Genomic DNA, 22,783 nt, shown 5'->3' with positions numbered 1-22,783 from the left:
TGTCTTTGTGATGGGGAGTGTGGTCCGTGTATCTGGCACATATGACGTTTTATCATGGCCATGTGAAACCGCCCCACGACATTAATGGCAGGCTGGCTGCCTCGTTTTCTTTTTGGAAATTGCCTGTATCTGTGGTAATAATGCTAGAAGTGTTGTGAAATCTGATCATGTGATCATGAATCCATTTTCTTGTATTTTTTTGTAGAGCTCTGGAATTGAAACTTTAGTGGAAGAGCTCTGCTCAAAACTGAAAGACATCCAGAGCAGCCAAGGTGACCAGCTGACTCCAAGTAAAGGTAATTCTCATTCTATAATGCAGAATGTGTACTCTACGAATCTGATCGCAATGCCAAAAGTGAGTGGTTTTGGCCTGATAAATGAGGGACTTGTGTGTGTACATGTAGCTGGCTCTCTGAGCTAGTTGTAAAAACGGTGGATCTGGACACCATGTACAGGACGGAGTGTGCTGTCCGCATGGGACTCTGGTGCGTTCCAATTATACGTGAAATATATGAACAGATCGGCGACCCCACTCGGAAAGCACTCTGTCATCTGAATGCATTCTGCTATTAAAGGGGAAAAAAAAAATCCTTGTCATGTGCACGAGGCCTTTGCTTAGATAATTTAGGATGTAGTGGTAAATGTACGTTCATACACTCCCATTAAAGAGCATAATAGGAAATTTCTTTTATAATTTGCTCCATTAGTAATGGACATCCAGTAAATAGCTGTGCTTTTAGTAATCTGCCCGATGGCTTTATTCCTGAATTGTCAGCTGCATTCCAGTTCTTCTAGTAGATGATGTAACCTGCAGCCCGACTCTGTGAGTCAGAAGAGTCTTTGGTGTGGGCCTGAAGTCTGCGCCTCTGTGTAAACCTGTGAGATTCTCAATGTGTATCTCCTGTGTAGAGTTACTGACTTCTGGTCCCCATGGAAGACCCTGTATGATTCTAAGAGTAAGTTCACACGTAGTTTTTTGGTCAGGATTTTGAGGCCGTATCCACCTCAAGATCCTGACCAAAAAGACGGCTCCCATTGAAATCAATGGGAGCTGCTCAGGTCTTTTTTTCCCGAGAGCCGTTTCTTCCGGCTTCCAGAAAAAGAAGCGAGGTGCTCATTCTTCAGGCCATTTCACCTCGCGATTCAGCCTGAAGACACTCCCTCCTCCCATCGGGCCTAATCCGGAACAGTATATGTGACTGCAGCGGCTTTCAGTTGTGGCTACCTCTGCTTTTGGTCCGGAACCTGAGGTGGCCTCCGCCTAAGGATCTGGACCAAAAAACCTTGTTAACTCTGCCTAAGGGGCAGAGCCCTAGTTGTCATCAAACAGGAGGACTGGAATAGGGCTGATATTTCAGTAGTAAAACCATTAGTAAGAATATGTACTGATGTCCATTATTTGGCAAAGTGATAAAACCTTTTCCTACTTTGCTTTTTAATGTAGCATTGTGTAAATTGAGATACCATAAGTGGTCTTAAAAGGTTTGCTATTCTTTTTGTCAATGCATCAGAGCTGAGAGCTCTGACAATGATTTGATGTTACCGGTTACCCCTCAGTGATGTCTAAGTCCTTATAGGGTGTATAAGAAGGGTTGCATCTTCATTGTGGTGATTATCACATTTTAGTTCCAGAATGCCCCTTTAATAGTGGTTTGTCCAGGCTGAATATACGTTGTATGGATAGACTATATTGAAGAGGACCTTTCATGTCCTCAGGCACATACGGTTTTATATACCTCTATAAGCAGACAGTGCGCTGAATATACCATGACTCTAAGCTGTGAGGAACCCTTACACCCCGCCCGACAGTACTTGTTCATAGACAAGTACTGGAGAGAAGGAGGGGGGAGCGTTCCTCACAGCTCAGCGTCATGGCTGGGCAGTAAGGAACGTCCCCTCTGACAGTACAGGGCTATGGATGAGTACTGTCAGGAGGGGCGTTCCTCACAGCCCAATTACACTGTCAGGACTGCCCTTCTGACAGTGAGTAGATATCGGAAACTACACAGATATCTCGTCACGGGACACATAACGGGAAAGCTGACATTGCGTTAACTTCGGCGCAATGTTGACTTTCTAGCAGTATATAAAACCGCATGTGCCCAAGGACTTGAAAGGTCCTCTTTTTTTTAAAGGGTTTTTCCTATGGACAACACTTACTCCCCAATCTGAGATCTGATCATAAGAACAGGACTCAGATCTCTTAATGGAACAATAGTGTGCACTTGTGACCACACCTTCCAGTTTTCTGGGGCGAACAGTGTTGGTCTTGTGATCAGTGAGGATCCCAATGCTTATACACCAAACTATCTGCCATGTCCTGTGGATTGTACATGGGAAGGCACCGTGGAATGACAAGCAAAAGCTCTGTATGCATTAGGCCCAAAATGAAATATTTAGAGAGTTTTAAGACTTATTGTAATGTTCAGGGCCCTATTTCTTCCCACTTCTTAATCGACTTTATTTCTAACGTTTTGCAGAAGACAAAAGTAACAAAAAAGATGGATCAGCGTCACCGGAGGCCAAATCATCTCCAGCAAGGAAAGATCAGGCAGAAATGTAAGTACTACTTCCGTCCTTACTAGTAAGCATGCAGTGAAGAGAGAACTGAGCATGTAAAGGTTGGCACAAGATTTGGGGCAACTTTCTGACAGTGAGGGTAGTGAGAGAGTGGAATAGGCTGCCACGGGAGGTGGTGGGCGCTCCATCAATGGAAATCTTCAAGCGGAATCTGGATAAACATATATAGCTGGGATGATCTAGGAAAACCTGCACTCGCGGGGGGGGTTGGACCCGATGGCCCTTGAGGTCCCTTCCAACTCTACCATAAGAGTAAGAGTAAATTTCTTCTGGCAGAAATGTTAGAGCAGATCATGAGGTAGTCCGTTTGGCATCTTAATAAAATCCCCATTGAAGTTGGGAAATCACTCTGAGGTATCAACAGATGTATTGAAGGTGTTAACCTAGGTCCTTAGAGTGAAATGGCATCACCTATGCTGGGGCTACAAGAAACCGCTCTTTCATACATAGGGATGGTGGTGCTTCGATTGCTGAAAACCCCGCCACTGCAGCATAGGCGATACGCGTTCTTACAGTATTTGTAACGTTAAGGCTTCGTTCACACTACCGTTAATGTCCATTACTGTTATGCATCATAGGATGACGACAGACATTCACAGTAGCTGAGGAACAGGATGGAGCCCCCTCATCTGTCCATTCTTCTTGCCTGTAATGGAAATTTCACGATGGACACTTTCTTCCATCATATGTTTACTTTTGTAGGAGAACAAAAAGTCCTTTATTGTGGATTTTCTTCATCAAAGTAAAAATGGCTGAAAGTTTGGGGTATTTTTTGTTTGTTTTTTACATTGAGGTGAATATAAATGGACACCTGACTGATGGGGCTCTATCTGCATCTGTCATTTAATGTTCGTTGCTGTCATCCCATGATGGGAGAGGGCAATGGATGTTGATTAACTGTAGTGTGACACAGGTCTAATGTATATACTTTAATTTTGATTGCGTTCTGTGAAATCCTGCACTTGTCTCCTGAGAGCTGAGATCTGTACACTGCTTCACTTGGTGTAAGGATAGGAGAGGCAATGGGAGTTCTCCACTTCAGTTAGAACTGTGGCATTATAAAACACAGAGCAGGCGTCATATAAAGATGAGTGTCTGCTTTTATATGACCTAAAGATCACAGTTCTGCCTGCATTCCTGAGATGACCAGTCCATAGCCCTGTACTGTCAGAAAGGCATTGCTGTCATTCTAGCTGGGCTGTGAGTAACACCCCCTCTGACAGTGGGCAGAGATTGGTAACGGCACCGATATCTTCAGCACTGGGGCGCATAACGGGAAAGTTGACATTGCGCTGAATTCAGTTCTAGCCGTATATAAAACCACATGTGCAGGAGGATATGAAAGGTTCTCTTATGCAGCTAAAATTTAACATGCTGAGTATTTTTCAAAAAAAATTTTCGCCCACGATATGTGAATAAGTTTTTAACAGAATCTCACTCACTTTGCAGAAAAAATAGTTTTTACAGTAATAGCGGAGGCTGGTTGTAACCATCCTTAAGGGCTAGTTCACACGGGGGCAATGAGGCAGATTTTGACAGTGGATTTCGCCTCAAAATCTGCCTCCATACAATGGTGGTCTATGCAGTTTTTTGCTGCTAGCAGAAAAAAGAAGCGACATGACCTCTCCTCAGGCGTAATGCGCCTGAAGAAAGCAATAGAAGAGAATGGGAGGTGAAAAACGCGTTGCGTTTATTTGCAAAAAAAAACGCATCGTGTTTTTGGCGCGTTTTTGCACACAAAGACCGAAAACATGATGCATTTTTTTTATACTCTATTCAATTTTAGGGGAGGGGAAAACTGCTTAGCGTTTTCTGAAGTAGTTTTTACCAAAAACTGCTCCAAAAAAACGCCTCAAGGTCAAAAAACCGCTTCCTAATAATGAAGCGTTTTTTTTTTGTTTTTTTTTTCAGGACCAAAATAAGTCAGGCGGTTTTTACGTGTGAACTAGCCCTTAGAGGTTGTTGGGTATAAATTTCTCAAAATGAAATGCTTACACATTTATCAACATTAAAAGAAAACAGTTAATTGAGCCTTTATATGCTGGGAGAAATAAAACAAAAACTAAGTACATAATCTTTTTTTTTTTTTTTTTGTCATATTAGGTATTATGAAGCTTTTCCACCACTTTCAGAAAAGCCAATTTGCCTGCAAGAAATAATGACCGTATGGAACAAATCAAAAATCTGCTCTTATTCTAGCTCCTCCTCATCTTCCACCGCTCCACAAACAAGCACCGAAACTCCATCACCAAAGAATTGCCATAGTGAAAGTGAAGCGATAACTACCAACAAAAGCAGTGGAGCTTGTAACGCTGTACAGGGAAAGAACCAACAGAGAAAAGGAAAGAACGAGAAAGAAAACAAGTTTAGCAATGGCGCAGTCGATGACAAAGCTAATATACTGAAAAGCGTGAGGCACAAGTCAATTGGAAAGATCCGCCCTCGATCCTGGTCATCTGGCTCAAGCGAAGCGGGATCTAGTTCAAGTGGTAACCGGAGCGAAATGAAAACTAGATTTATCAAATTAAGGCATAAAGTTAGGGAGGTCCGGAATAAAAAGGGGAAAACTGGCCCAAGGGTTCCATCCAAAAACGGCGAGAAGAAAAACGTGGCTGCAACGGGCGCTGCTGGGTCCACAAAGCCGCTCTGTAAGAGAGTAAAACGTCATGGGAAAGAGTATGCGTATAAGGAAATGGATAATGAAGGAGACGTCTTGAAAGAGAAAAGAAAGGAAACTGAATTCAGAGAGGAGCCCTTGTGGTATACGGAGCCGATCACCGAATACTTCATACCTCTGAACAGTAGAAGTAAATTGGAGACGACATACAAAAGAAATGGCAATTTGTCTAACACATCGGATGACATAGAAGAGTTGTCAGAGTTTGTGAAAGATCTTCATCTAAATAATATGCGTGAAACATACCTCCCAGCGGGTACATTTATCGAGGGGCACTTTGTACAAATGCCTGCAGTCGTAACCGAGACGAGCGAACACACAGGGACCTCAAAATGTTCTCTCCTAGAGGACAATTATTTGGATGATGTTCATCCTGTAGAACTCACACACTTCTATGAAGTTGAAATTGATCAATCCATGTTGGATCCAGGTGCCTCAGCGAAAACAAAAGGGGAAAGTCGTATCTTGAATATGATTCGACAGAAGAGCAACCTAACAAGCGATGTCGAGGCTGAATCTTGCAAAGTGTTAGACGATAAGGAGTTGCAAGGGGAGAGTGCAATATGGGCCGAATCTACCAGTTCTATTGGTGCTGATTATTTTTTGCAGGATCATAGTAAACTAGCTCAATTTTGGGAGTCCTGTTCACCTTCAAGTTCTGCAGATGCAGACGGGGAGAGTTTAGGAGGGGACTCCCCAAGTACATTCTCCCCCTTTTTCGACAGCACAAAGCTCAATACACACTTGCACGCAGGCAATCAAGATTTATTTTTTGACAGAAAGAACTATTTTTCAGTGTTTGAAGTGCAATGCAGTAATTCTGTGTTCTCGTTGCCCAGGGAGAGGGTGTTCAATGAAAAAGTTAAAGCAGAGTCTTCTTCCAGCATGAATGGGTTTGGGAAAACTCAGTCGCGATTACTTATATGGACCAAAAATAGTGCCTTTGATGAAAACGAACAGTGTTCAAATATTTCGACAAGAACCTGTAGTCCATGGTCGCATTCAGATGGAACCCGGTCAGATACAGAGGCTCTTAATAGTCACTTAGAGGATTATGCTCAGTTGAACACAGAAGATGCTACTTATATTCCCTCAGTTACTTTAACTTTCCAAGATGACCTACCCAGTCTGACATCACAAAGTTCCTTCCTAAAGAACAGGGCTTCGGGAGAAGAGCCTGCGCTAACACTGGGCAAGAAATCCAAGTTAGAGTCACTTTGCGGCATAAAACTAGAACAGGAAAATGAAGAACTATCTGACACTACAGATGTTGAACCTGAAAGTAACATTCATGGATACAGCTCAGGAGTCCTCAAAGACTTGTGGACAAATGTCGACGAAGATCAGCTGTTTCCTCTCAATGTAAATGTATTTAGTTGCGATGATGAGGAGGATGATAAAGAAGCAAATTATCAAGAGCCTAGCAAGGCTGTTCAAAGATCAGAGTACCATCTTTGGGAAACTCGAAGGAACCCAGTAGAAAAGAGAGCGTTTCTTACTAGCGAGTCATCGAAGGTTGGTGGTGGAGACTACATGACTCCCTCGAAATCTTGGGATCTAAATAATGGGAAACCAAATTCATTCATACTTGGTGGAGTTTATGGGGAATTTGGAAACTTTAATGGTGAGGATGACTGGGCCGTGGTGCCACAGAATCCGGCAAAGACGGGCTTATTGGATTGTGCCTCCTCAGATGTCGTCACCATAGCTGGTACTGATGTGTTCATGACATCTGGGAATAGCATTGCTCCTGGTCATCGCCAGTTATGGAGACCATTTGCTTCCTTTGAAGAAAATGAGCAAAATGGAGAGAAAAGCTCAAGCAAGGGATTTTTTTTATTGCATGAGAATCTGCTTGGTACATGTGATCATTTTTCAGTAGAGGAGCCAGGCATGGGCTGCTCCTTCTCTGCTTTGGAGTTAAACAATCGATTCTCTCAAGTTCTTCATGTTGAGTGCTCCTTCGACCCTGGAAATCTTGTTAGTAGCCCTAGTTGTAAACCAAAAGCTTTGTGCTCAGACTCTGAGGGCGATATTTGCCATCCAAGGATTTGTGGCGTGGACAGAACACAGTATAGATCAATAAGAATTTCTCCACGCACGCACTTCCGCCCAATTTCTGCATCAGAGCTATCTCCAGGTGTAGGGAGCGAATCAGACTTTGAGTCTGAAAAAGAGGAGGCTGTCGTACCTTCTCTTTCCGAAGGTGAAGTGTTTGAGGATCCACAGGATGATCTCAGGCCTCTAGAAGAAGATGCCGAGAAGGAAAGTCATTTTTATGGAAAGTCTGAGCTTGAATCTGGGAAGTTTCTCCCTAGGCTACAGAAGTCGGGCATGGAGAAAAGTGCACAGACTTCTTTGGATGGTCAGGAAGAATCCTTTGCCGTATTGCCTCAGGAGAGCGAGAGTCATTTGGACTTCAGGATTATTGAGTCGTTTGAAAGTGACGTGGTGGAGAACGCCAAAAATAGCTGCAAAATGTCGGAGTTGAAAAGTAAAACGGTTAAGGAAACCCCTAATACTGAGTGCAAGCCTTCATCTGAAGGAGAGCTCGAAGAGGTATGTACACAAGTTACAATACATTAAACTTGCACTATTTAGGAGGATTAAAGGAGTATTCTGGTTGTTTTCACTGGCTAGGGGTCAACTGCTGTGACTGCTCTCCAATCATAAGAATGAGGGACCCTTGTGCCCCTAAATGAACTTGTCGCACATGATCCGCCACTCCATTTCCTTTTATGAGACTACCGTATATGGCTTAGTCTTATGGCTCCAATAAGCCAGAATACCCCTTTTAATGCATGTCAAACTTCACTGTTCCATTACACAATGTGTGAACATGAGCTTGGCTGTAATATTGTTTCAAATGTTTAAATTAAAAAAAAAAAAAATCCTGGTTGCTCTTGAGGAGCTCAATTTACATTTCTCATAGTGAGGGGGGCATGTACAATGAGGAGCAGTCTGTATTCATTGTATGAAGAGAGAAGGACCACCTTTTTCACTCACAATTTATTGTCTTGCTTATCAGAGTATCTAGGGACAGACTTCCTTTTGTAAGAAGAGTGAACAGAAAATTGGCTAGATACCTTGTAGTAGAATCTCTGCTCCCTAAGGTTTGTTTTTACACAATGTTTAGCATAGCCTCCATCCAACTCAGGGAGACGTGTTTGCGGAGCTAGGTTCCTCAAAAAGTCATATATGTCAGCTACACTTCAGTATAATGGACCGGCGCTGCATCAAAGTGTGCTCGGACCTCCAGAAATCAGCATAAGCAGGTAGTCTCTGGGATCTGCAAATTGCAAGGGGGTCCTACTAGCTAGTAGGGATTGTTGAAAGCGGGGAAGCCCCCTCCCCTTAATGTATCAAAATCTCTTTTGGAAATGACTGATTTATTTTTTGTTTTGTTTTTTTTAACACAGAGTCCTCTTCTGAGCATCAACCTACAGGGCGTTAGCGCTGTTAATGAAAAGCCGTACTTTTGGCAGAAGGCCCTGTACGCACCGTTTATTTCAGGATCCAGCTGTGACCGTAAGTAAACTGTTAAACTTGCTAATGAGCGTTTTGTGACTGGTGCGTGATGGTATACGGCCAGCTGAATGGCTCTATTCAGGGCCTTAAACCTTTTGTAGACATCAGCTGCTATAGGACCATACACACTGCAGTACTTTATCATTATGGTCTCTGTTTAGTTGTGGCTTTTTTAATATTTTGCCTTAGACTTGTTTTTTATCTTTTAAGTGTCAAGGACACAACTTGGGGGGGGGGGGGGGGGGGGCTTGTCAGAACCGCCTGGTCTTGATTTCCCACACGCTGCGGAGGGGATGTGCTTAACATACAATGGGGTGCACAGCTAGTTATAAAGTAAGCACGTTCTAGATGTAGCCTGTGAGCCTAGACTCAAATCTACACCAGCCCATAGCTATAGCTGGTGTAGATTTCGGCCTTTTACACCAGAAAACGGTCACGAGTGATGGCGCCTCCCACTTCCATGGCCACGTCACCCCCTCCTTTTCATACATACCCTTGGCTTGCGACAACAGTCTACTGGAGTAGGAGAATGAATTATCTTTGCCATAGTGTATAATGTATTGTTATATATTTTGCACAGCTCTATATACGGACGCGAAGGAAGAAAGTTGTGTAGACCGTACAGTTGGGAAGGACGTTCCCTGCGCTGGTTGGCGTCCTCTTGAGATGGAGAAAGTAGGTAATGTGGTTTTTAGACTTGATCCTTTGCAGTTCTCTTGTGTGTAACCCATCCTTTTACATAACGCAGTGAAACCTCTTTGAGACAACCACCCAAAATTGCATGAAAAATGGCTAGTATGAAAGACTGAAAATCTGTCACAGATAATTTGATCAGGGTGTGGAGGCGGTCTTCTATTAAAGAGGGTGGTCTTTTGGAGAGGCTTCACTTTGTACTTGTTGCAGTGTAAGCTTACTTATTAAGACAGTTTAAGACAGTAATGTCCTATGAATGTGCCTTCTTGGGCCTACACAAGGGCGGTCAGTGGGACATTGCTGATAGGACACATTCTGTTGAGTCAGCAGTTTCCTATGTTTTACCATTCCTGCATTTTGTCACCAAATATTTCCTGTATCCTGACATGAATGCTCAGCCCTCGAGCGCCACACTCCGTTATGCGGTTCTTTCAGTCTGTTCATATTCTGCCTCAAAATAGGCTCTGAAATCTGCCTCCAATACATTTCAACTTCAAGGCAGTGGCAGATTTTTATTTTTTTTTAAGGTGTATTTGGCCTGAAACTCCCATTAGAATGAATAGGAAGCAGATTTTGGAGCTGTTGTCTTTAGAGGTTTTTAAAGCCTATTTTCAGAATCTGCTTCCAAAATCTGCTTCAAATTCCTGAAGCAGAAAAGTTCTGACTACAAAATTCTGCCCTAAATTCCTACATATGAACCATCCTCTTATTGATTACCTAGGATCTAACTTGGGTATACTTTAAAGGAAATGTGTTGCAAAAGTGTGTGGTGTGGGTTTTTTGCGTATTACTGTATGTGAGATTTTTTACATAATTTTTTGCTTTCCCGGAAATGTCAAAAATTTTAAACTGCATATCTAGTTGCTTAAGGACCTTTGATGTCATCCCAGGTCCTCAAGCAGCACTAGATACAAATTACAAAATAGAGTTTTTCCTGATGCAAAAAATGATAAAATTTCGTTATTAAACAGGGTTTTAGTTGAGTCTTTCCCTTTCGGTTTTATTCATGACTTGAACCCCAACCAGTAACAAGAACAGTCTCGTGTTCCCTGTCGTCCTAATCGTGGAACAACCTTGATAGGCTGATAAGTCTATATCTCTTTAAAGAGGACCTTTCATCACTTGGGGCACATGCGGTTTTATATACCACTAGAAAGCTGACACTGCACTGAATTCAGCTCGGTGTCGGCTTTCACGATTTGTGCCCCCGGTGAAGAGCCATCAGTGCTGGTACCATAGTGCTTCACCGTCAGAAGGACATTTCTGACATTTGGTCAGGAACGCCCCTCCTCACAGTAGCGCCGTATTGTGAGAGCGGTGAGGAACGTCTCCTCCCCTCCTGATAGTACTTGTCCATAGATGAGTACTGGGGGAGGCGTTCCTCACCTCTTTCACAGTACAGTGCTATAGGTGCTACTGTGAGGGGCGTTCCTGACTGAATGTAAGGAACGCCCTTCTGACGGTGAAGAGCTAAGGCATCGGCACCGATGGCTCTTTACCTGAATTCAGCGCACTGTCGGCTTTCTTGCGGTATATAAAACTGCCTGTGGCAAAATGGTGAAAGGTCCTCTTTCAGAGGCTGCCTAAACAAAATGGCCAATTTTGGATACTTGGGAGATCTTTGGCCAACCTCAGTGGGTTCTGACTCTCAGCTGGAGGCCTGTGGCTCCTCATTGTTTATCCAGGCACAGTGCTGTACATACTTTTGTGGCTGTGCCTGGTACTACACCTATTACAATCTGTTTTTGTTTATTTTCATTCCTATAAAAAGTGAAGTAAAAACTGTTGATTAAACCATGACCTTCTTTTTCTTTTTAGATATCTGCATGTAACAAAGCAAAAATGACCATTGGGTACAATGATGGGATAACATCCAGTTGCTTCAGAAAGGTCTATTCAAGCGGCAGTTCAAGCTAGGACACGGCTTCTGAGGGAGGACTCGAACGGGCCGATGTATGCAGAGCGGAACTTTTTCCCCTCTCACTCAGCTGTGATCACACGTTTTGGTTTTTTTTTAAAGCTCTAGTTCTGTAACATCTGAGTGTTATGGAGAGATGCCTAGCCCCCCATCTGTCTGCCGCCCCTAGAGCCTGTAGCTCTGGACCTCTTTAGTTACCACTTTAGATGTTTGTGTGCTTTTTATTTTATTTTTTTTCTTTCTTTCCCCACCCCCCATTCTCTTCCATCTTGCAGTTTAGGTAGGGTAACAACCCTTTTTTTTTTTTTTTTTTTTTTTTTTTTTTTCCTTCCTCTTCTTACAAGCTGTTATTCTTTGTTTGGTATAGATAGATTATTGTGTTGTCAGATGAGGAATGGATGTGCTTGTGTTTGTAGAAATCCTGCATCAATTTCTCCTAACCTCTTAAGTGAGTTTTTTTTTTTTTTTCCCCCATTTTTTTTTTTTTTCTTTCCCTGTTTTTACTTCCAAGCTGTAGTTACATTTGCCATCTGAACGTCGTAGAAACCTACAGCTACTTCTGCCATTCAGAGACTTCTGGAGTCTTTGGCGATATTCTCTTAAAAATCTAGGAGATCTAATATGTAACACTGTAATCGATCAGTGCCTTTCTGAATGCAGGAGAGTAGCATGAATGACTTGCCCAGTCTTCATTTGAAAACCTATATTGAAGAAAAAAAAAAAAAATTAAAAAAGGCATAATGAAAAAAAATTAAAAAATTAAAAAAAAAAATAGAAAAAAAAAGCTATCTCAAGTAGATGCAATGAGATTAGAGACTCTGTGCTTAGAGACTTAAAGAATACTGTGTTTTCTATCCTATAATATTTTGCACCCGCTAACCGAGGAGAAAATGATTTCACATTCTTGCTAATGGCATCGGCCCGAGGAATTCTGGAAAGTTTGTGCATGGGGGAGGGGCCAACGCATTCTATACGTGGATTATGGATTTCCTTTCTCTCGATTGTTTTTAAGATTGAAAAAGTAATGCAGATGTCAAAAATTGTGGACTGCGACTGGAATATAAAAAGCTGTGAGGACTGGCACGCTCTGCAATATTGTGGCTGCCACTGGTCGTGGAGCTCTGTTCTTGAAACCCTGATTTGACTAGTATTAGAATGGAATGGTTTTGTGGTTTTCTCTTGTTGTTGTGTTTTTGTTTTTTTTTTTCTTTTTTTAATTGGATTTTTTTTTAATTAAATAAAAAAAATATATATCAAAGGGGTCTGTTAGTCTGAGTTCACACAGGGTATTTTGGTTAGGAGTATGAGGCGGAATCCGCCTCAAAAACCTGACCAAAAAACGGCTCCCTTTGAAATCAATGGAAATCAGTCTGGTTTTTTTTTTTTTGTTTTTTCCACCCCCCAGGAGCGTTTTGTTCCAGTTCCCAGAAAAAAGAAGCGACATGCTCACTCTTCAGGCGGATGCCGTGGCCGGTTTAACCGCGGACGTCCGCCTGAAGACATTCCCTTCTATCTAGGCCCATTCATTTAGGACTAATCCAGATTGGAGTGCCGCGACTTCAATGCCGGTGCACTGCAGCTACCCGTTTTGGTTTTTTTTGGGACCGGAATCTGAGGCTCCCTCCGTGTCAAATTCTGGACCAAAATACCCCGTGTGAACCCGGCCTAGGAGGTTTTATTCCTATAACTGCATCGGGTAGGTGACAAACCTGGAGATATACCTTTGTCACCACTGATGGTTAGGGTTGAGTGCCCTGAAAGTATGCCAGGTGGCTTTAAACAGGAAGGTCTGCCCAACACCTTCTCTTTAGTGTTGACTGACTGTTCCGCCATTGTGCTAGGTCACTTTGTGACACCCCAAGGGGAATTTACTAACTCCTCTACGCAAGTTCTTTGGTTCACGGCTCTTCTTGCACCAGAGAAGTAAAACTTTGTTCTGCACTTTTTACGAAAGTGGGTGGAGACGAGTGCAGGCTGCTTACGGGGACGCCTCAAGCCAACAGGTTTACTATGGCTCACGCCAGGTAACGTGAGTTATACCTGAAATCTGCACCAGTAGACTGCAGTAGAGGTCAGTTGTGTTGCATAGAGCCTCTTAATAATTCTTGCACCTGCCATTAGTATGTGATCTGTGGGCATAGGATAGGTTTTCAGCATGATCTGTGGCTGTACGTGACATGCTGTGACCGCATGCAGACTGCTCCTATTTAAGTAATTGGAGTAGAGCTGCAGCGCTGTCCATTGCATAGTGGTGGTTCTGGGGAATTGCAAGCCGCTCCTGTTACTTGAAAAGGAGCGGCTTACATGTGCTCCCTGTCCATTGCACCAGCTTCTGGTGGTTGCCGGATCAGCTGGTCTGTGCAGTGTCTGGATGTCTGAACCCTCACACTTCACATACTGATGACCTATCCTGTAGAAGGTATATCAATCAGCATGAAAAATCCATTTGGGGGGTAGAAAACACCTTTAATAAACTTCCCCACTGTGCTCACCTAGGCCAGTGCATATACTGTACTCTTCTTGCTGTGGGTAAGTGAGCATTACACTTGTACCAAGCTCTCTGGCACAATGCTATACCCCTCAGTCATCACCATTGAGGAGTCTTTGGGTAGGGCTTACTGAACACTATCCAAGTTTGGGACTCTTATTTGGTCCTTTGCTTTTTCCTATCTGCATAGATCAAACTTTATTTTCTCCAAACTTTCAGCAACTCAGAGGCCCGATTCACATGTGCGTTCGGGAAGTCTGCGTGGGGACTTTTCCCAAATGGAAATTATCTGTATAAAAAAAGCTGTTACCTAAGGAAACCCACGGGCCCCATAGATTATATTGGGTCCATGTGGTTTCCACAGAATAAATGTGGAGAGAAAAGTGCTTGCAGGACTCTTCTCTCTGCATATTTCATGTGGATAGGGGAATGGAATAACCCGAACACAAAGGTATGTTCTATGTGTCCCCTAAACTGTGCCACTATTGGTTTAAGGGACATAAAACATCTGGCAAATTTCCTTAAACCAATTTGTTTTAAAAAATATATATATATATAAATATCCCTATAGGTGACTTTTCTAGAGTGGGTCTAAAATCGGCCACTTTATTTAGAATCCTTGAATTTTACAGCAAAACCCCTACTATAGGTTCCACGTATTAGGCCACTTAGACATTGCGTGATGTTGGGACTATTTGAAAGTTTTTGCAAACAGCGTGGGTGATATATATAGATGTCCTGGACTTCCTATTGTTTCTTTGGAGGACGCTTCCATCTGATCTTACAAAGTAGCGGCTAGGGAAGCTGTTGTCCCGACAAAAGTTCCCCCTGAGGTTTGGAACTTTTTGAATTTGCTGTTTCGCATTATGGTCCTGGAAACGGCCACAGTCCAAGACCACTGGGGGGGTCACATTAGATGCTACGCCGACCTTTTTTTAGTGGCGCTCTTCACTGGCCAGCTTCTCCTATGCACAACGATCTTGCCTGAAATCTTGCGGCCGATGCCATTAAATTTTTTTTTTTTATTTTTTTTTTTTGGTAGTTCTTGTTATTTAGTCTAGTAGTGTAAAAATGTTGTGCTTTTGGAAGGATGTCATGGGCAAGTATGTGTGTAATGGTGAATAACATGTTTTGTGTTTTTTTTTTTTTCTTTCAACATAAGCGTGTCTGAAATATTAAATTGATCTATGTATAATTTTTGTGAAACTCTCTGCACATTGTCAGCGTAACCGTTCAGATCTATCGAACTCTTTGTGCTTCTAACACTTTTATGCAGATTGTTCAAGCACAGTAAGAGCAATAGTTGACAAAAACAATGAACAATTTACCAAAAGATGACCTATAAACTACAAAGAAAAGCATGCTCAGAACACCAGAAAATGCAAAAATTTTAACATTGCTTGGGGACAATGGAGTAACCATAAAGGCAATACAGTCTGATCAGAAGGTTTTTTTCAGTTTGTGACTAAAAGGGTAACCTGGATACACCTGTCTTGGTTTTACTATTTTTTCTTTTTATTTTTTGCGGGAGTTTAGGTTTTTTGTTTTTTCCCCTCCCCCGCCCACACCCCTCTCCAATTTGCTCATCTTTAATGTAGGAAGGACAAAATCTTTTTTTTTTTTTTTTTTTTTTTGGTCAGGTTTTTGCAAAATGGGAAACATAACTTTCTGCATAGGCATTCCTTCCTAAGTGTGACCCTGTCCTGACTTTTTTTTTTTTTTTTTGTAAAAATTCAATACAAAATTTCCATTATTACACATCATGGGTGTTGTGGCCTCTTGACTCCCAGCCCCCTGAGCTCGATGCGTATAGCACAACTTTCAGGTATAACTTGGATTTTTAGTATCTTTTCTCCTTTACAGTGGTGTTTTTGCACCATTGTTGGAACATATAGTGCATAACTTTTTTTTTTTTTTTTTTTTTTTTTGTGGGTGTTTTTTTTTTTTGTTTTTGTTTTTTTTTGTCTCAGATGTGAAATTCCTGGAGCTTCCTGAAAGGGTTTATATAAATCCTGCACTGAGTATAGTGACACGAAAGTCTGGTACCCTTGTTGTTGGGTGCACATTTGAAGCTATGGAGCACCCGCAGCAACCTAGGGCTCAGCTACATAAGGCATCAATTGATCATTTGATGCTTATCACTTACCTTGTCCTACATTACAACGCACCCCTCCATTGCTATTAAACAGTCTGATGTTCTTAGTATGGTGCCGTTTCAGCTCCTTCAAATGACTGAAGTGACACGTAAGACCAAGGCAATAATCCATAGTTTTTGTTTACTAACATTACCTTCATAGCCAGTCATGCAATAGAGTTTCTGACCTGGAGTTGTGTACTTCCCATCCCCCCTTCCCCTATATTCTATCCTTTCAGACATTTTCTGTAATATTTTTCTTCGTTCAAGGCTGGCAAAACGCTGAACGCACTGTGGTATGAAGCGCGTTGCATATCCATCGCACTGAAAATATCAGTTTTCCATTTTTGGGCTGAAATTCTGTTTTTACATTTTCCTTCTGTTTTTTTTTTTTTTTTCCCCCTCTCTCCCCTCAAGTGGTTGTATTGTTCTGATTTTCATGTACACCAAGAGTAACTTTTTGTTTTCTTGTGAACTTACTTAACACCCAATAAAGAGACAAAAAGCCTTTTCATCTCTGAGTGATTTTTGTGAGTACTTGTCGTAATTAGAGATGAGAATACCATTCGATCAAGTAGATATTCGATTGAATATTAAGGTATTCGAGATATTCAATTCCAATCGGATACCACGCGGTAAACGCAGGGAAAATTCGAATCTCCTCCCACCTTACCTGGCGCTTTCTTTGCACCAATAACTGTGCAGGGGAGGTGGGACAGGAAGCAGGAAACTTAGGCATTGGAAAAGAAATGGGAAAAAGTCATTGACGAAATCAGGTGACCTCCGATTCATAAGAATTGTGTCAGCCATATTCGTGTCATTTGTAGTTGGATAGAGACGTTATGCTGAGGGCGAGATGATTTAGGTTTTGATAGGCATGAAAAATTATCTTAAGAGCTAAACTACTTAAGCAGTGTATATACACCACTAGTATATACACTTAGCTCATAAAATTTCACAAAAGCCCTTTTTTCAGGCTCATTCTCCACCAGTGGTATACTCTGTATACTTGTCCCATAAGGGTCATAGGAAAGCTGTATACTGTTATCCGGTATACACGGCAGTATATAGGCCCAATATATCTACCCTCTGTGTATAAAAAAAAAAAAAAAAAAAAAATTGTATACAATCTATCAGTTTGTCAACTCACACAAAAAAAAATATTTGTATACAACTCAAAATGCGCAAGGCTAGCACAAGAGGACGAGGCCGGGGGCATGTAAATGCAGCTGAGGAGCAAGGTTGCGGTGAAGCTACAGCGCATCCAATGGCTACTGGTGAGGGGCAGCCAGCATCGCGCTTCTCCACAATCCCTGGCTTGATGGCTACATTAAGCAGGATACAAGATTGACCAGGTCTGAGCACCAGGATCAGGTGTTACGGTGGCTAGCGGATAACGCTTCCAGCAGCTTTTCCACCAGCCAGTCAGCCACTACCTCCAGTCCTCTTCCTAGCCAAGAGTCTGCCCCTCGTTCCTTCCAACATGCCCAATCTTCCCAGCAGAGTCATACCACCTTTGCCCCCTCCCAGGTGCTGTTTTCGGGTCCTTTAACTGTCCCTCACTCTGTCCCACCACTTCACAAATCCCAGGTGGTAACAGACGACTTTGTGTGTCCTCATGCCCAAACACTGGAGCATCCGCCATCTCCTGGCGATTTTTTTTTTTTTTTTTTTTTCCATTTAAGATTTTTTTACAGAATGGAACATTTACAACTTTCCACAAGCATGTTCAGTACAGAGAAAGAAACATAAATTCACTGGGCAAGGAAGAATGAATCAAAGAAAAAAGAACAATAACAAAACTGCAATACAGTAGTCTGTTTACATATATCGTGCAGGACTGTCAGGTACCACTCAAAAAATATTCAACCAAACAAGACAATCAATAGGCATAAAATTAAGGGGGGGGGGGAGGGCTCCTGGCGATTTTGTGATTGTGGTCCCGCAACCCGTCATCAGTGATGAAGACGAGACACAGTTGCCATCAGGACAGGCTGTTGTGTGCGGTGTGCAGGAGGAGGTAGTGGCTGACTAGGCCACTGACCCGACCTGGGCAGGGGTGATATCTAGCGGGGAAAGCAGCGTAGATCTGGAGGCAAGCGCAGCACCAAAAAAGGTGGCTAGAGGCAGTGGATAGCTGCTTCACAGAAGCCAGGGCAGACCCAGAAAGGCCCAAGATATTCCCTGTCCTAGCCACTTGAGAAAAACTCCCCCATCCAGGCCACATTCCTCCATGGTGTGGAGATTTTTCAATGTATGTGTGGAGGACAAATTTAGTGCTGTTTGCACACTGTGCAACTCCAAACTGAGTAGGGGCTCTGAAAAGAGCAACATTACCACCTCAGGCATGCGCCGTCATTTGGAAGGCAAGCACTGGGCTTGGTGGGAGAGAGCAATCACAGGACAATCGATGTCCGGTGTTGCCGCCACTGCCTCTTCCACTGTGTCCAGTGTTGTTGCTGCAGTTCAGACCACCAAGCAGGACACCTCCACATCTGCCTCTGTCACTTTGGGGACTTTACCCTCATCCTCCCCTTTTCCTGCCTCCGCTCCTTCTCCTACACCATCATGTGCCTCTTCCCAGCAACCCACCATGTCCCAGGCGTTTGAGCGCAGGCAAAAGTATAGCACAACCCACCCACATGCCCAAGCTTCAAATGGGCAAATCTCCAAACTCCAGCCCCTGGAGATGTTGCCGTTCAGGCTTGTGGAGACTCAGGCCTTCTGTGACCTGATGGCAGCTGCGGCACCTCCCTATGCCGTCCCTAGCCGTCACTACTTTTCCCGGTGTGCCGTCCCCACCTTGCACCAGCACGTGTCGCGTAACATCAGGTGTGCCCTTAGTTCCGCACTTTGCACTAAGGTCCACTTGACCACCAACACGTGGACAAGTGCATGTGGACAGGGACGCGACATATCACTCACGGCACACTGGGTGAATGTAGTGGAGGCTGGGACCAGGTTGCAAAGTGGGGTGGCCTACCTCCTCTCCCCGCCCAAGACTCCTGGCAGCGGTTCTGAACCACCCACCCCCCTCCTCCTCAGCCATAACTTAAAGGGCCTAAAACTATGCTGGTAAAAGGCTCAATGGCCTCAATTTCTGGTGGTAGCTCAGCTTAAGGGCATCTAACTTAATTTGGAAGGGCCAGAAAAGTAATTTTTGGAGATCTCACACACACATAAATAATAGTTAAGGGTGGGGGCTTTGGGATTTCCCATTGCCTATGCTATCTGTGGTTGTCATGGGCAACATGATTTAAAGGGGTGTATGCTAATGTTTCTAGCTTTAAATTTGTGTTTCTGTCCATACTATTGTGGAGGAAAGAAGGTTTCCAAGTATTTTTCCACTTTCATAGAGGTTCTATTCAGTGTGGAAAGTGTGTAGTTGATAGGCTGTGATAGTGGGGTAATACAGGTACTTGGGCGTGTTAGATGCCCCCAGACATGCTTCCCCTGCTGTCCCAGTTGCATTCCAGAGGTGTTGGCATCATTTCCTGAGGTGTCATTGTGGACTTGGTGACTCTCCTTAGTCAAATTGTGGTTTCCCCTGAAACGAGCCTTTTTTTTCCCCCATAGACTATAATGGGATTCAGCCGAAAATTGAGGGGCTACTTGAAACGAATATCGAATATTTCACTACTCGCTCATCTCTAGTCGTAACCTAATAATAATAATAATACATTTTATTTATATAGCGCCAACATATTCCGCAGCACTGTACAATTTATAGGGTTCAGATACAGACATACATAACAAAGAACGTCATTTCACACAATGGGACTGAGGGCCCTGCTCAAAAGAGCTTACAATCTATGAGGTAGAGGGGGTGACACAAGAGGTAGCAGGGGCGGCATTGCTTATACAGTGTTCAGACAATTTTGTGCATTAGGAATTGTGATAGGCCTGTCTGAAAAGATGCGTCTTTAGTTTGCGTTTGAAACTGTAGAAGTTGGGAGTTAATCTTATTGTCCGGGGTAGAGTAGTCCAGAGAAGTGGTGCAGCTCGGGAGAAGTCTTGTATACGAGCGTGGGAGGTTCTGATAATAGAGGATGTAAGTGTTAGATCATTGAGTGAGCGGAGAACACGGGTTGGGCGGTAGACAGAGATGAGGGAAGAAATGTAGGGAGGTGCGGCATTATGGAGAGCCTTGTGGATGAGAGTAATAACTTTATATTTTATTCTATAATGAATAGGCAGCCAATGTAGTGACTGGCACAGACCAGAGGCATCGCTGTAGCGTCTAGACTGATAGATGAGCCTGGCCGCTGCATTCAGAATATATTGTAGAGGGGAGAGTTTAGTGAGGGGAAGACCGATAAGTAAGGAGTTACAGTAGTCAAGGCGAGAATGAATCAGAGAGACAGTAAGTGTCTTTAGTGTATCTCTGGTAAGGAAAGGGCGTATTCTGGAGATGTTTTTGAGGTGGAGGTGACATGAACGTGCGAGTGATTCAATATGAGGGGTGAAGGAAAGGTCTGCGTCAAATATGACCCTGAGGCAGCGGGCATGCTGCATAGGAGTTATAGTAAGGCCTGAGACTGCAATGGATATATCAGGGACAGATCTGTTAGATGGTGGAAACAGTAGTAGTTCAGTCTTAGAGAGATTTAGTTTCAGATAGAGTGAGGACATGATATTAGAGACAGCAGAGAGACAGTCACTGGTGTTCTGTATGAGTGCAGGGGTGATGTCCCGGGAAGATGTGTATAATTGGGTGTCATCAGCATAAAGATGGTACCTGAAGCCAAATCTGGCGATGGTTTGTCCAATGGGGGCTGTGTAGAGAGAAAAGAGCAGGGGGCCGAGGACCGAGCCCTGAGGAACCCCAACAGCAAGGGAAAGAGGGGAGGAAACAGAGCCCGCGAATGATACACTGAAAGTGCGGTCTGAGAGATAAGAGGAGAACCAGGAGAGCGCAGTGTCATTGAGGCCGACTGAGCGGAGCATAGTGAGGAGAAGTTGATGGTCAACAGTGTCAAAAGCTGCAGAGAGGTCCAGAAGAATAAGAAGAGAGAAATCACCATTGGATTTAGCCTTTAGTAGATCATTAGAGACTTTTGTGAGAGCCGTTTCAGTAGAGTGCAGAGCGCGGAAACCAGATTGTAAGGGGTCAAGCAGAGAGATAACAAATTAACCGAGAATAAACCAGGCGTTCCAGAAGTTTAGAGATGAAGGGGAGGTTAGAGACGGGTCGATAGTTAGCAGCACAGGATGGGTCCAGGGAGGGTTTTTTCAGTAGCGGGGTTATAACAGCATGCTTGAAGGAGGATGGGAAGATTCCAGAAGAGAGAGAGAGGTTAAATATTTTAGTAAGGTAAGTAGTGACAGCAGGGGACAGAGATTGGAGAAGGTGTGAGGGGAAGGGGTCACTACTGCAGGTTGTGGGGCGAGATGAAGAAAGTAGCTGGGAGACTTCCTCTTCTGTAACAGGTTCAAAAGATGAGAATGGACAGTCTGAAGTGCGGCTGGTGAGGGGATCAGTACTATCGTAGGTGTGGGAGTCAATGCCACCTGGGGCTTGGGCAGTAATTTCCTGACGGATCTTATCAATTTTATCATGGAAATACATGGCCAGGTCATCAGCACTAAGGTCTGTGAATGGCGTCTGTTCCTTGGGTGTGAGTAAGGAGTGAAAGGTTTCAAAAAGCCTTTTAGGGTTGCTGGAGAGAGAAGAGATGAGGGCGGTGAAATAGTCTTGTTTGGCGAGGTAAAGGGCAGAGCTATATGTTTTAACCCCATAGAGACACAGCCCAAAAGTGACTTAAGGACCAGGCCTCTTTTTTCAAAACTGACATGTGTCACTTTAAATGTCAATAACTTTGAGACGCTTTAACTTACACAAGTGATTCTGAGATTTTTTTTCGTAACACATTGTACTTCATGTCAGTAGTAAATTTTCGACAATATGTTTTGTCTTTAATTATGAAAAAATAGGAAATTTGGTGAAAATTTTGAAAAAAATGCAGTTTTCAAACTTTGAAATTGCAAGCCTTTCAAATAGAAAGTCATACTACCCAAATTTTTTCATAAATATAATTAACCATGTCTCATATTTATGTGGCAATCAAATTTTAAGCACCCTTTCATTTTTTTCAGAAATTATAAGGCTTACAAGTCAAGCAGTAATTTTCCAAATTTTCAAGAAAATTTCCAAAACACATTTTTCAAGGGACTAGTTCAGTTCTGAAGGGAAATTGAAAGGCCTCTCTAATAAAACCCCCCAAAAGTCACCCCATTCTAAAAACTGCACTCCTGAAAGAATCTAAAACAGCAGTTAGAAAGTTTCTTAACCCTTTCAGCATTTCACAGCAATTACAGCAAAATGGAGGTCAAATTTACATTTTTCAATTTCTGTCACTAATATATTCATTTAGCCCTAGAATTTACACATTTACTAAGGGTTAAAGGAGAAACTGCACCCCACATTTTGTTACACAATTTCTCCCGAACACGACAATACCCCGTATGTGCTGGTACCCTAATGTACGGGCACACGGTCGCTCTCAAAACGGATGGAGCGCTAATTGGATTTTGTAGGCCAGGTTTTGCTAGAATACTTTTCAGGCACCATGTCCCGTTTGCAGAGCCCCCAAGGTGCCAAAACAGGGGAAACCCCCAAAATGTCACCCCATTTTGGAAACTAGACCCCTCAAGGAATTTATCAAGGGGTATAGTGAGCCCTTTGACCCTACAGGAGTGTAGCAGAATTGGCCCAACAAAAGGAAAAGTAACATTTTTTGCTATAAAATGTTGCTTTAACCCCAA

General features: G+C 43.1%; 1 protein-coding gene across 2 annotated transcripts in view; it reads left to right on the top strand.

Annotated features, from left to right (window-relative positions):
- The window catches only part of KIAA0232 (KIAA0232 ortholog), a 34,793-nt gene extending 23,127 nt beyond the window's left edge, over positions 1-11,666 (top strand). Inside the window, exons 4-9 of one of the 2 annotated variants that reach the window (XM_075260354.1) lie at positions 206-296; positions 2,481-2,559; positions 4,684-7,816; positions 8,677-8,785; positions 9,366-9,460; positions 11,297-11,666. In XM_075260354.1, the coding sequence (XP_075116455.1) occupies positions 206-296; positions 2,481-2,559; positions 4,684-7,816; positions 8,677-8,785; positions 9,366-9,460; positions 11,297-11,395 (3,606 nt within the window). In that variant the 3' untranslated portion in view covers positions 11,396-11,666. Of the gene's footprint in view, positions 1-205; positions 297-2,480; positions 2,560-4,683; positions 7,817-8,676; positions 8,786-9,365; positions 9,465-11,296 lie in introns of both variants that reach the window. The other variant, XM_075260362.1, reaches the window with a different exon arrangement.
- Positions 11,667-22,783: the final 11,117 nt, after the last annotated feature.

Source organism: Leptodactylus fuscus, chromosome 1 (genome assembly GCF_031893055.1).
Source record: "Leptodactylus fuscus isolate aLepFus1 chromosome 1, aLepFus1.hap2, whole genome shotgun sequence".
In the NCBI taxonomy this organism is placed as follows: domain Eukaryota; kingdom Metazoa; phylum Chordata; class Amphibia; order Anura; family Leptodactylidae; genus Leptodactylus; species Leptodactylus fuscus.
Note: the sequence above shows the minus strand (reverse complement) of the source record. Positions and strands in the feature narration are given on the sequence as shown.